Raw genomic sequence first — 13432 nt, 5'->3', positions numbered from 1 at the left:
CCCGGGAAAATTTAAACCCCTTAATTTTTTTTTAAATTTTTGATCAGCGTGGTTCAACCCCTGAACCTTTTTGGAATTTTAAAAATTTAAACATTTCAAATATATTTATAAAAGAAAATTTAAAAGACCACTCCCAAAGTGAGGCAATTCTGCGAATTGCCCTCATTTTTTTGCGCGGATTGCCCTTCTTTTGGCATAGTCTTTAAATTTTGCCCCTTATATTTGTGGTCTTTAAATTACGCTCATATATTGCTCTTTAATTTTTACCTTTAGTACGTAACCTCGAGCGTTCACGCAAAAATCATGAGGTTCTGAGTTCGAACCCCCGCTCAATCATAAATTAAAAAAAAAATTGCATGGCAAGGTTTGGGTCGCGAGTATGCCGGACCCGGCATACTCATGCCTTACGGGGATTTGACATAAAAGTATTCGGGTCCGACATAACTTCGTAACCTTAACAAGTTTACGTCGGGGCATACTTTTAATGGGCAAACTTTTATGCCGGACTTCCGCATAAATTTGTGAAGGAATTACCAAAGTTATACGATCCTATGATACTTACGCCAAGTCTACCCATAAGGCACAAGTACGTCGGTCCGACATAACTTTGGTAATTCCTTCACAAGTGTATACCAAACAAGCACAGCGAAATTTAAACTCGTCTTTGCGAATTTTTTTTAAAATTTGACTATGTGTGGGTTCGAACTCGAAACTCATGAATTTTACTTGTCATGATAAAATTTAAAGATTAAATATATACCATGAAAGCTTTAAGCTAATTCACCCAAAAAGAAGGGCAACTCCCAGTGAATTGCCCCTCCAGTACAAATGGGCCAAAAACTGGAGGATGAAGGACACTATATATAAGCCAGCTCACTACTCATTTGCTCATATTATTATCACAAAAAAAGCAGTGATGAGTCGAGGATTCAGAGATTCAACGCCATTATCAAATACTTCAACCTTATCTGCTTCATGTATTCTCTCATTTTGGAATTATTTTTTTTTTTTTTTGGGTTTTATAACATCAGTTTGAAGGATCACTAATTTGTTCTACTTGAAAATTGCAATTCATAGAATGTGATTGTCTGAAGAATGATTACTGACATTGTGTTACAGCGATTTTTTGTAATCTCTGTTACTCTGTTTATTTCGATTTTTTGAAGGAAATAAGTCTGTGATTTACTTAGTTTTGAAATTTTGAATTTGATTTAACGTAGAAAGTAGAATTTTGAGTATTAACTCTATTTTTCATGTAAAACTTTTTTTGTCAATTTTTGTTAGAACATAAGATGCATTTCAAGTATGTGAATGTTATACTACTCCCTGTTATAGAAGTTCAAATTTCACATAGTATTCTACGTATCTGCTGATAAATTTGATCAGTATTTGGTTCGGATCAGCTTTAAGTTTTAAATGTCCAATGATCTGTAAGGTTTTATCCACTTTTGTACATGATGATGTGTAGGCTTTGATAACTATCGGCATTGTTTGATGTGTGTATACACCGCCATAAATCACATTTTTGAAGTTTTCGTCTTAATATATGTTGTGCTGCTGTATTTATCATTAACATCAATGTTTTGTTATTTTTTTAGATGACAAATAATTTAACAATATATAAACAAATTGCTTGAATGTCTGCATTTGCTTATGATTATCCTTAAACGGTTAAGATCTACAGTTTTCATGTCCCGGAAAGAAAAAAAAATTATTTGCTTACTTGCTCATCCCACGTAAAACAACATTTATACTTTATTAACTGTTTCTGATGTTAAGGAGAATAAGTAATGTATTTATCAAATAAGTTCTTTACAAGGTTTTGCAGTTCTCATCTGTAGGAACAATATTTGCAGCATGTTTTAATTGTTCTACATTTCCGCTGTTAGGATCAATCGTAGTGGGCGTCCAAAGTAAATGTCTATGTTGCCATTGACCATCAACTCTTTGCAGGTAGCAATGGAGTTTGTATGATGAGTAGCACATGGAGAGATGAACAACACCCTTCCTTTCTCAGTTTCATCTCTTGCTTTCTCAATGAAAATTCTTTCCGTTTAAATATTGTGCCAATTGCACCGGTAAAACTACTCTTTTCAGCTGTTTTGTTCTTCATATAAATTCTTTCTTTTGCTAATGTAAGTAATAACATTTCCGATTCACAGGATTTTATCTTTAACTGTGGAGGTTTGTCGATTGCTTTCATGTTTGTGACCAATTGGGATGGCATCGACATGATATCTATCTTTAGAAAGTAAACGTGCTGTATATCACTCAAAATCCAATTTTGCACTTTATCAAAAAATTGATAAGATTGTGACTTGATGTAGAGTTCAGAAATTGAAGGAGCAGTTTGCTAACTTCTATGTTGTTATCACCCTCCCTACAAAGGAACAGAATGATTCTTTCATATACTCCTATATCAAGTGAGTCAATATTAACGTTGCCTTCTATCTGTAATCTCTATATCAAGGTGGTACTTAATTTGAAGAACATGGATAATCTCTTGATCTTTTTGAAGGTACGGAATGCAACTTGGAAGGCCAACGTTTGTTCCTGTGCGAGACTTAGAGATGGGCTTCGAAAAGATCGTGAAGATAGCACATGCTCGTGGGGGTAAGATGTCAATTCTCTCAAGCTGAATAAAAGAAACTTAAATGTATATCTTACCTCCAAAACATCTATTGCAGCATGTAAACGCCAGGATGCATTGGCAAAAATAAAAGCTGAGGTAGATGGCTGAACAGCTTCTTCAATCTTCTGACTAATCACCTGATATTTTTGTGAACCTGAGACATTTTGCCTTGCTGTTAGAAGGAAAAATCAGTACAGGCAATGGAGATTTACCTACAAGTGGTTACATCAATCCCTGGAGTTGACAGCCACGATGCAAATGTGGTATTTTACTTGGTGCTATTTCCCTTTTATGTTGCATCAGATTTGTTGTACCAAGATAAATTTTACCTTTTCTTGTTCATAGAATTGTGCATTATCAAATACACGCATTTATCTATCCAAATAGTTGTTAGTCACTCCTTGCTTTGTCTCTTTCAGCTTAATCAAACTATTGGTTCAATTGAAGCAATAGCTAAGTCATCAAAGGAGTACATTCTGGAAACTACTGACCTTTCACCCACCACAGCTGAGACAATCACAAGGTTTTTCAGAGATCCAAAGTTTTATCTTGCTCCCAAAATGAGCTGAGTTATACTTTTAATTCTAGAGCAGTGACTTTGAACTATAAGTGGAAGTCGAATGAACTTTATCCACTGGAGATGTAGCTGCAGACTAGTGCTTCTAGCTTGACCCTGCTGTATCTATAGTATAACATGTATGGAGGACTCAAAAAGAAATCAGAAGGCTCTTCAAAACTTTCTTCTCTTGCTTAAGGAAGTTGATGTAACTTGTAAGTCTTACTGAAGTCCTTTTAAGGGAGATCAGAGTTACATCCATATTGATGTTTAGGTTCTTCTGTGTTTCTTGTTTCTATTTCTCATTCTTCATATGGCTAAATCCCACGAAGAACACTTGTTTTAATGGAAGGTGTAAACATTTTTAAGATTTAGTTTCCATGATGGTGAATGATCATCTACAAAGTAAAAAGTGCTGAACTTTTGGTTATCTACTAAGCTCCATAATACGTAGCAATCAACAGTAGAGAGCAAAACTAACAACAGGATATAATTCCCTGAACAGTTAATCAATTGCATTGATATACAACAGCAACATGCTTCACTAACAAGGTGTATCCTCTACAGGATATATCCATCATGATCCATGATCATAATACAGCTTTAATACTATCAGATTTATTCCTAAATAAGCGACCTACAATTTCCAACAGACGATAAGCGCCATGTTACAAAGTGAGCAACACAATCAGTTGCTTTAAAATACACAACAATCATGTAACTATATAGCTGCTACTAGGAGCAGGGGATGACAGATAGAAACGTGGAATAAGGAGTATGTGCAAGTCCATGAATTATGACGGAGCACCAAGATATGAGGCAAGTCGCAGTATATCACTGAATACTCCGCCTGCTGTCACTTCAGCCCCAGCTCCCGGACCACGAACTATCAGAGGTTGCTTACAATATCTTTCAGTAGTGAATGCAATTATGTTGTCCGATCCAGAGAGTTGAGCGAATGGATGTTCCTTGGTGTATCTCCGCAATTCAACCGCGCCTTTTCCGTTGACAACATCCACTACTCCAACATACCTCAAGACCTTCATGAATATCAGCATTTTCAGATGAGTAATATAAATAAAAGAAAGGAAATATCAGCATCTATAAGTCCAGAGTACTTACTTCCCCCTCATCTTCAGCCTCCTCCCTCTGTTTAGACAACTCTTGATCAAACTTTGGCAGGTGCAGCAAAAAGTCCTCGGCAGATGCAGTAGCCTGAGAAAACCAACAATTATCACTTCATAGAGAACAAATATGCCTTTCCAACTAACGTTGCTTGTTTATAAGCTAAGCACTCACCCTTAATGGTTCTGGCACAAGGCTCTGAACAGGGATATTTGAAAGCTCTAGGTCCAATCCACTTTCTCTAGCAAGAATTATCACCTGGACAGGAAAGTTATTGCATATAAAAAAATCATAAAGCCATGATTGTTTAGCATCAATTTTGCAGGAAGTTGTTTTTTGTCAATCTATTTAGAGAGTAACTGCGAGGGGAATCAGCAAACTCAAAAATAAAACTTGGTGAAGGAGGAAAATCAGCACAAGTGAGTGAACACATCAAAATGGGATCAGGATAGAAGTAAATTGACAGATACTGTTTTTGCAACACTAAGTCATGGTTGGAAACCAATGGCACTTCCAAAATGTTATTTCAGCTAAATGCCAACACTAGTCCAAAGTATTGAACAAATGGAAGCTGAAGAACGAAATCTTGTGTTGGGTTAAAACGTAATAACAATGAATGAAAACATTCAAAACTTATCAGCCAATACCTTTCTGGCAACATCTGTTCCAGATAAATCATCCCTTGGATCTGGTTCAGTATAACCAGCAGCTTTCGCCTCCTTCACCACTTGGCTAAATGCTTTTGTCCCCGTAAAGTTATTGAATATGTAACTCAGAGTTCCACTGCCAAAAAAAAAAAAAAAAAAAAAAAAAAGAGAGAGCAAAAAAAAAGAATAAATGCATGAAAATGACTGCAAAGGAATCAGATTAAAGAGAGAAATTTTGCACTCCTTGGTGCATCTTGTAACTAAGACAAGGATAGCATCATTATAACAATCCGCAACTTAGGATAGATGAATTTTATCCGAATCTGAGAAAATACATAATTTCATTCGTTCAAATCAGTGATACCAACCTAAAAATACCCTCAATCCGCAAAATCCTGTCTCCAGTTTCAAGAAGACCGCGTAAGGTGCTAATGATTGGTAGTCCAGCTCCAACAGTAGCTTCATAGAAGTAATGCGTATACGATTGTCGCTGTAGAGCTCTCACCTTCAAGTACTAGAAGCAATAGAAGGAAAATATGCAATAAAAAGCATGAGAAGCTTCCTCTTCCAGCTATTTATATAATTATCATTCACTTGCTTGATAGAGATAAAAACCACAGTTTTAAAAAGACTGTCACCTTTTCCTATCTTTGATAGAGAGGAAAGACAGCTGAAAGAGACGTATAATGAGGAAGGGCTGAAAACTTGATGATTGACATATTTTTCCAAAAAATTCGCAAGGTTAAGCACTTTTAAGAGGAAAAGAAACTCAAGCATGAAAGTATTTAGTTACCTGGTCAAGTGGCCCTGAATTAGCCTTTTTATTTGGGGTGACCACATGGATTCCTCTCTGCAACCAGTCATAGTAATGGCTTGCGATATGAGAGTCTGCAGTGCAATCCACTAGAACGCTGTTCGGGATGATATTATTTTCGCTCACATGCTGAACAAGCTTATTCAAGTCAGCCATTTCTCCATTTTGACTTAGCAGCTCTTTCCACTTCGACAAATCAATACCCCTATCAACAATGAAAAGAATGTCTTGTCATCACTACCCGTGAAGACAGTTCAATAATATCTAATGGCAAAAAGCAGCAGTAACCAGCTGGAAACTCTTTGTATCTTTTGGAACCCAGAAGCTTCAACAATAGCAAGAACGACGTAATGAACATTAGATAGGTGATAGTGAAAGGGAGAAGGAAAGAGAAGATATTAAGTTCCTCACACACTTCAATTTTTCGATCTCGTTAAAAATCTACCATGAGTCCATTACACACAAATTGACACTGAGTAAACCTGTAACTTTGAAATATCAGTAGCACAAAAAAACTTGAAAGTTCCTTAGTCACACTGAAACTAAACACGTAAAAAGCTATATAACCAAAGAGGACATGAGATCAGCTTAGAGGATGGGAAGAGAGGCAATGAATGTACATTCAGATCTACTAGCGCATTCTTAGCTAAGATTACAGCATTTGAAGTAGCAGAAAATGAATTATGAGCCAACACGCAAAATTCAAGAACCAAGCGACAGATACTCTAGGCTTCTTTATATGAACCACAAAGGAAGCACTGAGTCTGTATATCATAGATGAAACCTTTAGGAAAACTTTTTTTCTTGGCCTCGTCAGCAGCTGCTCATTTGTTATTCTACTCAAACGCAATTATTAATTTTGTAAAAGAAGCTCAAAATCAAAAGTTCCCAATTAGCAAGTACCCTCCCGTTCCAATTTCTATGACTAACTTCCCTGTTTCCACTCCAAGAAGATTGATCTCTCTCTATAAAGGTACAAGTAACTGGAAAATTCGTATAATCTAATTTTACATTTTATTTCACCTTGTGCTAATTTAATCCAACAGTCACCTGACTTAAAGGTGTATAACTAAACAAAAAATCGGATATTCTATTATTAATCTTCATACTAATCAAAAGATGGGATGAAGAAAGAAATAAGAGACCATATGGTTCCCTAAGTTTGACTAATAAAAGTTCATTTTTCACTTCTGAGTGGTTGCCGAGCAAGGTTGCAAAACCATAATATATTCTTTGGGGATGAGTAACTGCAGTTAAGCAGTTAAGATTTTGTATTTACTATGTGACCTCAGCAATGATCATCACGAAACTAATCTAATTGAAAGAAACATAATTATCTCTCCAATTAGTCATCTAATTCAATTAGTTGAAAAATTTGTATTCTGTTTATCCATTAGAATAACAATTTTAGAAATCTTAACTAAGGTTTCTGACTTTTTGCACTTCATTGTTTTATTCAGTAAAATGCTGCTTTCCTTCATTCTAAACAGAAAAAGACTATTAAAGAGAATTTAGAAGAAAGATGGAGTTTCAAGACTTACGAGCTGCTTAATAACATTGAGTTTATTCCAATTATACCCATCACGCGCAAGTCAATGTTGAATTTTTCCTTTAAGACAGCTGACTGCCAATGAAAAGAAAAGATGTTAAAAAAGTCTCTACCACCTTTAACTCATGGACATTAATAGGCGAAAGAATGATACTCAATTGAAGAAAGCATATTTTAACTTCAATACTTGTAGGAAATACAAAATATAAAAAATCAAATTAGCATAAACTTGAATTGAAAGACCTGATCCTTGAGCTGGTCAAGCAATGTACCCCCTATCAACCCAGGTCCAATAATGCCCACAGAAATTGTAGTTCTTGACAAATAGAATCTTGAGTGCACAGCACGTAAAGCCCTCACACAGTCTTCTTGCTTAACAACTACTGTAACATTGTACTCTGAACAACCTTGAGCTATAGCACGGATATTGATATTTGCCTGCAAAATAAGATGTGTTCTTTAATAAAATGTTGAATCTTGAAGATCTTATGGAAATTCAACTAATTAAAAGTTGAAATGTACACTCAGATTGCAGTGATCATCTTTTCATAACTCTAGCAATACAAAGTTGCCAAAAGCAGATAGCAATCAAAGCCAAGTTTAAAGCTTATATAAACTGTAAATCATTTTACGTAATACCAAGAACAGTATGGTAGATAGGTTATAAATCAAGTGAGCTTCCCATAGCAAGTACCAAGTCGGCATAAAGGTGGAGACTTGTAGTAGGTTGACAGACCGTGCAATATTAGGAAAAACTTTTTTATGTGTCTGACACCAGTAACATTAGTTGTGTGAGGTATCTTTTTGTCTCAGAAAAAAAAAGTGGCCCCAAATCTTACATTTTTGGATCCACAACCTTTGGGTCCACTTTTTTGCGAGACAAGAAGAAACCTCACACAACTAATGTCAGTTGTGTGAGTCACAAAATAAAAAATTAGCAAAAGTAGTCATGATATCATGAATTATAGGTGAAGTATACAAATGAAATGAACCCTGTAAATAGTGGAGTGGATACAAAGGGGTTAATATAGCGGATCTTAACTACTTTGGGACTGAGGAGTAGTAGATTGATAGATACTGTAGTTAGAGAATTCCACATGGCATGCATGTAAGGGCTCATAACAGTCGCAAAACAAAATATAGATGAAAATCTGGAGAACATTAATTCTACACAAGATACAGCCGCACAAATGGTCAAATATAAACAGTCTTTTAGTTTAAAAGGGTTTAAAAATTACCAGTTAACTCTACACAAGACACACCTATATACAGTCACATGAATGTTATTTCTAATTTAAAAGGATCGAAAACCACCAGACCTTAGCGAGTGCACTGAAAAATGTAGCACTAACTCCAGGAGTGATTGCCATTCTCTGACCAACAGCAGCCAAAATACTACAGCCTGGAACTACTGAAATCTGGAGAGAGATTGAAGCTTATCAGGTTGAGTAAACAAGTCTATAATCGGTTAGATGAAAGTAATGTTGCATACCAAGTGAAGTGACATAAAGAAGCAGAAAGCAATAAGCTTGATATGATATTTGAAGTTCAGATTAACTGTACCCTAAATCCCACAACTAATTTAAGTTTGGGCTATTCTAACTATTACTCAGCTTCATGATTTCAACGATTCTCTGATTGTTTTCAGTTGCCTTATCATCCTGTGTTCATTACCCATAACATTTTGAAAAGAAATCAGCATCAAGAAGAGTTAACTATTACAGCACTGCTCATCAGCACCCTGAAAGCTTTTGGTCCAGTTTTCCTTCCTTTCGTGTGTCAATCTAGTGACCACTAGCTTTTACAGCTTTACTAATTCTTAAGCTTTCTTGATTGGGCTTCTCAATTTTTTAAGTTGGAAAAGCCAGAAGCTACAGCCCAGAAAGCCGTCTTTTCAGATCTGCTTGTCAAGAACCAAGTTTTAACTCCCACAATTGTTCCACCGTATGGGTGGAGATAAATGCTCAATCCAACACTAAGTATTTTATCCTCTATCTGATATTTTTAGCACCATAATAACTTTTTGCGGAATTCTTCTAAGTATACAACTTGTGATCCCTATAACTCTGAGTTACATGTTGCATACCTATCATCACTATACACACAAAAACCATAACACTATAAGATGGTGACAAGAATTCCACATAACATTATTCCTGCCTTTTTTTTTTCCTCTTTGCTTATGCTGATCCACAGCTGTATTTAACTTAACAAATTGAATCAAAACAAGCAGAATACCTGAGAAAGGCGCCCGGAACTCAGAGCCTGACCAAACCTAGACTCTAAAACATCAGCAACAGCTTTCACTTCTTTTTCGGGCACAGCAAAGCAGACTGAATGCTCGCTACTAGCCTGTATCGTAGCACCCGATTATTTTCATGAAGTTATAAGCATCATAAGCTTAGCCCGGAATCAAAGAATAAACATACCTGCGATATCATGATTACATTAGCACCAACATTTTTTACTGCACCAAAAATGTCACTAGCTGTACCAGGAACACCAGCCATTCCGGTTCTGCAGAAGGTAACCGACTTTGTTGTAAACAAACAAATTTGAGAATAACCCTCAACATTTCTTTTTGGCAAGTAAACTAATGGTCCTACCCCTCAACATTCACAAGAGCTAGTTTGTCAATCGTGGCAAATCCTTTGACAGGGAATACTGATCTTTGTCCATCTTCATCTTCATTATCAGTGGATCGACAGATCCTTGTTCCAGGTGCAGCAAGGTTAAAGATATTTTTTATAACGATCGGAATGTCATATTGCATAACTGGAACAATCGTCCGTGGATGTAAGACATTGGCACCAAAATATGACTGCAAAAACATGAGAAGTTTGATATTAGATAGTGCCAATGACAGCTTTTGTTAACTTCAGCAACCATATAGAATCATGACTTCACCATTTCCCACGCCTCTTGATAAGATAGTGTCTTCAATATTACTGCCTCACTTACTGCAAATGAAGTACCCTTTAGTTGATCTTAACTTCATAACGGAAGTTCATTATTGATTGGGAAGAGCATGCAATGAGTGAGGACAAACCTTTTCTTGGATCAGCACTATAGACGCCATCAACATCAGTCCATATCGTGACTTGACGTGCTTTAAACAGTGCCCCCATGATAGCTGCAGAGAAATCACTTCCATCTCTTTTCAAAGTGGTAGGAATATCTTGGGGAGTGCTAGCTATAAAACCAGTTGCAATGATAGTCATGGATGGATTCTTAGAGTACCATTTCTCAAGTCTTTCCCCTGACATTAGGTAATCTGGATCAACTTGATTAGAGCTCGTTGGGTTCACAACAAGCACCTCTCTTGTGTCCATCCATTTACAATCTACACCACTCTGCAAATATAGGAAATTGACAAATTGCGACATAAATATGTGAACAAAATTTTTATTTACATAACTAGCAGTTCGGAAGAGATCATGCGAGAATCACCATTCTGACAACAGATGCCAGCAACTGAGCAGACCATAACTCCCCATGCCCAGCAACAAAATCAGTGAAAGATTCTGTTGCATGACCAGCTGCAATACAAATAAGCTATTGTGTCAGTTGAAGGCTAAAAAAGGAGGTCTGGTTCAAAAATATTGTCAACTGAAGAAACTTTGGCATGGAAACAATTCAGTTCTACTGAAAACAAGAGACTGAAGAATGACCATTATGCCAATATCAGCTTCATGACTCCAGCTCTGACAATAACCATAGAACGAAGCAAAAAACATATTGCACTATTGATGTTCTTCTTTTTACCGGCATAAATACTCTCAAAGAATTTTCCTTCATCTTAAGTATTCCACAAAAAATTACAAATATCTGACAATGGAGCTGCGAAGAGTAGTCCAAGTTTGATAAGTTCTTTTTTATATTATTGTTTTTGTATTTATGAGCATAGAGGCTATGGCAAGTGAGACATTCTGCAAGTAAAGAGGGAAAGCACAATCTACCAATGTATATTGCACGGAGCATGGCTTTTAGGTTGTTGATGTCATGATGAATACGAGATAAGAAACTAGCAAGCTCATCCCCATCAAGTAGATCAATAGCAGTTAATTTGTGTTTTTCTAGAATAGCACCCAATGCAGTTAGGTACGATTCATCTCGTGACTGGGCCTTGTCAATCAGATCATACATCATATCTGTGACTTTCGACATTGCAGACACAACCACCAATTTTCCTTCTGATTGATCCTGAATTATTACATCAGCAACTTTGCGAATTCTTTCAGAGTTTCCCACACAAGTGCCACCAAATTTATGAACAGACCAGCTGTCACCACTAGGAAGCTGAGTATTTTCCACAGCTCCATCCAGTAAGTACTCTATTAAAACATCAAGGGGAGAAGAAAGGGGAATCAGAAATTGAAAAAAATCACACGAGGATGATATTTAAGGTTTCAACGTAAATTAACCTTCACTTGTAACAGCTGCACTTATCCCGAACTTTAACAACTCTCCTCTTTCCCATTTTGAACTAAAAATCATTAAAAACAAGAAAGGCTTTAGCAGTATAGAAAACATTAAGCTAAAAAAAATTCCTCAAAGGAAAAGAAAAACATAGTAATGATATAGGATGTCCATTCTCATGCCTTAGATATCTTAATTAGATTACTGTTGAGACAACTAATTAACTTGTTGCATAAAACTGATGGAACAATTTTCATAACACTTTTCACTTTTAGTTGGATGAACATATAGAGCACTTCATATAGCAGTAATTCCACATACAAGATTAAAGAAGTGTAATTCTGAGACGAAATATATGGAGAAGAACTCAACTATTTCTCACCAACCAAATACTAAAACTTTAGAACTTCCAAACAAGCCTAAAAATAAAAAATAAATTTTAACTAAATTAGAACCAGGTATTGAAGTGTAGTCAGAAATGAGGGGAAATTTGGTTTTTTTTTTTTTTTTTTTTATAACTGTGGAGTTCGGGCCAGTTTGCCCGCAACTCGACCAATTCCATGGGTTACCTTCTACCTCTCACCGACACAGGTACCGAATAACTCTTTCCACCAAGGATTAGACAAATGAAAAGAAATCACCTAATATTATTTTTGCTTCCGGTGGGGTTTGAACCCCAGGCCTCATGGTTCTCAACCCACTTCACTAAGTCACACCCTTAGTTGCTTTTTGAAGTATTTTGACACATGAAATTATTCACTGCGACAATATTTTTACCGAGATTTAAAACCTTCCCAATCCACACTGAAGCTCTATTAGGGGGGTCAAGGGCGAGATTTGCAAATGACAAGAATATCAATGGCCTCGAAATAGAACAGAGGCAAAAATTAAGATATTCCATTTGGACCATTTCCCTAAAAAAAAATATATAAGAAATGTTTGAGAAATTGTAGTAAAAGAAAAAGCATGTTACTAAACTCATAAAATGTGAGAATATACAAGAACACTAACACAAATACACCTAAAGTGAGCGCCAAAATACATTACAAAGAGATTGAGAAACAATAATTGAAAAGTTTACTTGAGAAAAGGAGAGCATTGCAGGAGTGAAAATGGATGTGTAGTGTTAAATGTAGCAGTTTTCTTCCCTTTGGACTTCAAATAATTCTCTCGTGACAACAGATTTGAGGAGAGTTTACATGAATAACATGGTGAAAAGGAAGATGAAAACGCCATTGTTGTTTGTGGATTGAGCAAATGAGAGTGACAACAAGTACTAAGTTTTGTCACTATATTTATAGTAGTATATCAATGTGTTTCATGAGAGATAGTATTATAATATTTGGAGGCTCTAGTTAATTGCCTACTGATTGATACCCATTGGACCACTACTCCACGCCGCTTCCCCTGCCCACCATAGAGCAAATGGTATTTTGTATTTTTTAGGCACGGTCTTTGCGCAGGCAAATCCCACAATTTTTAAGTAATGGTGTGCGCAATTTTACTATCTACTTTTGCAAAACACTATTTTCACGGTTTGAATACAGCAACTTTACTAAGTCACGTCAAAGCTTCCTTCATGGTGTTGTGCTATATTTAGCTCAAATAGGTACTTCCTCCGTCCCATATTACTTGTCCATATTACTAAAAATATTTACCTCAAATTACTTTTTCATTACAAAATCAAGAT

At 36.0% G+C, this 13432-nt stretch overlaps 2 protein-coding genes across 3 annotated transcripts; one reads left to right on the top strand and one right to left on the bottom strand.

The window, feature by feature from the left end:
• Nucleotides 1-899: 899 nt before the first annotated feature.
• LOC132052121 (protein PARTING DANCERS homolog) lies at nucleotides 900-3390 on the top strand. Of its 2 annotated transcripts, none has more exons than XM_059443494.1 (8): nucleotides 900-977; nucleotides 1954-2078; nucleotides 2163-2251; nucleotides 2328-2423; nucleotides 2519-2613; nucleotides 2688-2728; nucleotides 2815-2895; nucleotides 3052-3390. In XM_059443494.1, exons 1-8 carry the CDS (start codon nucleotides 917-919, stop codon nucleotides 3199-3201), a joined length of 738 nt encoding a protein of 245 aa, XP_059299477.1. In that variant the 5' UTR covers nucleotides 900-916; the 3' UTR covers nucleotides 3202-3390. The 2 variants fall into 2 exon arrangements, with proteins under 2 accessions (XP_059299477.1, XP_059299476.1); XM_059443493.1 differs by having other exon boundaries at nucleotides 2812-2895.
• Nucleotides 3391-3678: 288 nt separating this feature from the next.
• Nucleotides 3679-13140, bottom strand: LOC132052120 (bifunctional aspartokinase/homoserine dehydrogenase 1, chloroplastic-like). Its single transcript, XM_059443492.1, has 18 exons — nucleotides 12824-13140; nucleotides 11748-11809; nucleotides 11283-11657; nucleotides 10774-10862; nucleotides 10373-10676; nucleotides 10231-10283; nucleotides 9930-10144; nucleotides 9753-9840; nucleotides 9562-9675; nucleotides 8643-8741; nucleotides 7567-7761; nucleotides 7316-7398; nucleotides 5754-5979; nucleotides 5329-5474; nucleotides 4961-5096; nucleotides 4488-4571; nucleotides 4311-4403; nucleotides 3679-4228 (listed from the first exon to the last, which is right to left on the bottom strand). The coding sequence occupies exons 1-18, from the start codon at nucleotides 12976-12978 to the stop codon at nucleotides 3983-3985; spliced, it is 2763 nt and encodes a 920-aa protein (XP_059299475.1). The 5' UTR covers nucleotides 12979-13140; the 3' UTR covers nucleotides 3679-3982.
• Nucleotides 13141-13432: the final 292 nt, after the last annotated feature.

Source organism: Lycium ferocissimum, chromosome 4 (assembly GCF_029784015.1).
Source record: "Lycium ferocissimum isolate CSIRO_LF1 chromosome 4, AGI_CSIRO_Lferr_CH_V1, whole genome shotgun sequence".
In the NCBI taxonomy this organism is placed as follows: Eukaryota; Viridiplantae; Streptophyta; class Magnoliopsida; order Solanales; family Solanaceae; genus Lycium; species Lycium ferocissimum.
The sequence above is the reverse complement of the archived record's forward strand: the minus strand, read 5'-3'. Positions and strand labels throughout refer to the sequence as shown.

Bases quoted from the DNA above. Each gene is read 5' to 3' on its own strand.
- LOC132052121 (XM_059443493.1), top strand. From the start codon at position 917: ATGAGTCGAGGATTCAGAGATTCAACGCCATTATCAAATACTTCAACC. The intron at 978-1,953 runs GTATTCTCTCAT...AACTCTTTGCAG, and splicing joins TTCAACCTTATCTGCTTCAT to GTAGCAATGGAGTTTGTATG. The intron at 2,614-2,687 runs GTAAGATGTCAA...CATCTATTGCAG, and splicing joins GATAGCACATGCTCGTGGGG to CATGTAAACGCCAGGATGCA.
- LOC132052120 (XM_059443492.1), bottom strand. From the start codon at position 12,978: ATGGCGTTTTCATCTTCCTTTTCACCATGTTATTCATGTAAACTCTCC. The intron at 10,284-10,372 runs GTTTGTCCTCAC...CTTCATTTGCAG, and splicing joins TAGTGCTGATCCAAGAAAAG to TAAGTGAGGCAGTAATATTG. The intron at 4,404-4,487 runs GTGAGTGCTTAG...TGGTTTTCTCAG, and splicing joins TTGTGCCAGAACCATTAAGG to GCTACTGCATCTGCCGAGGA.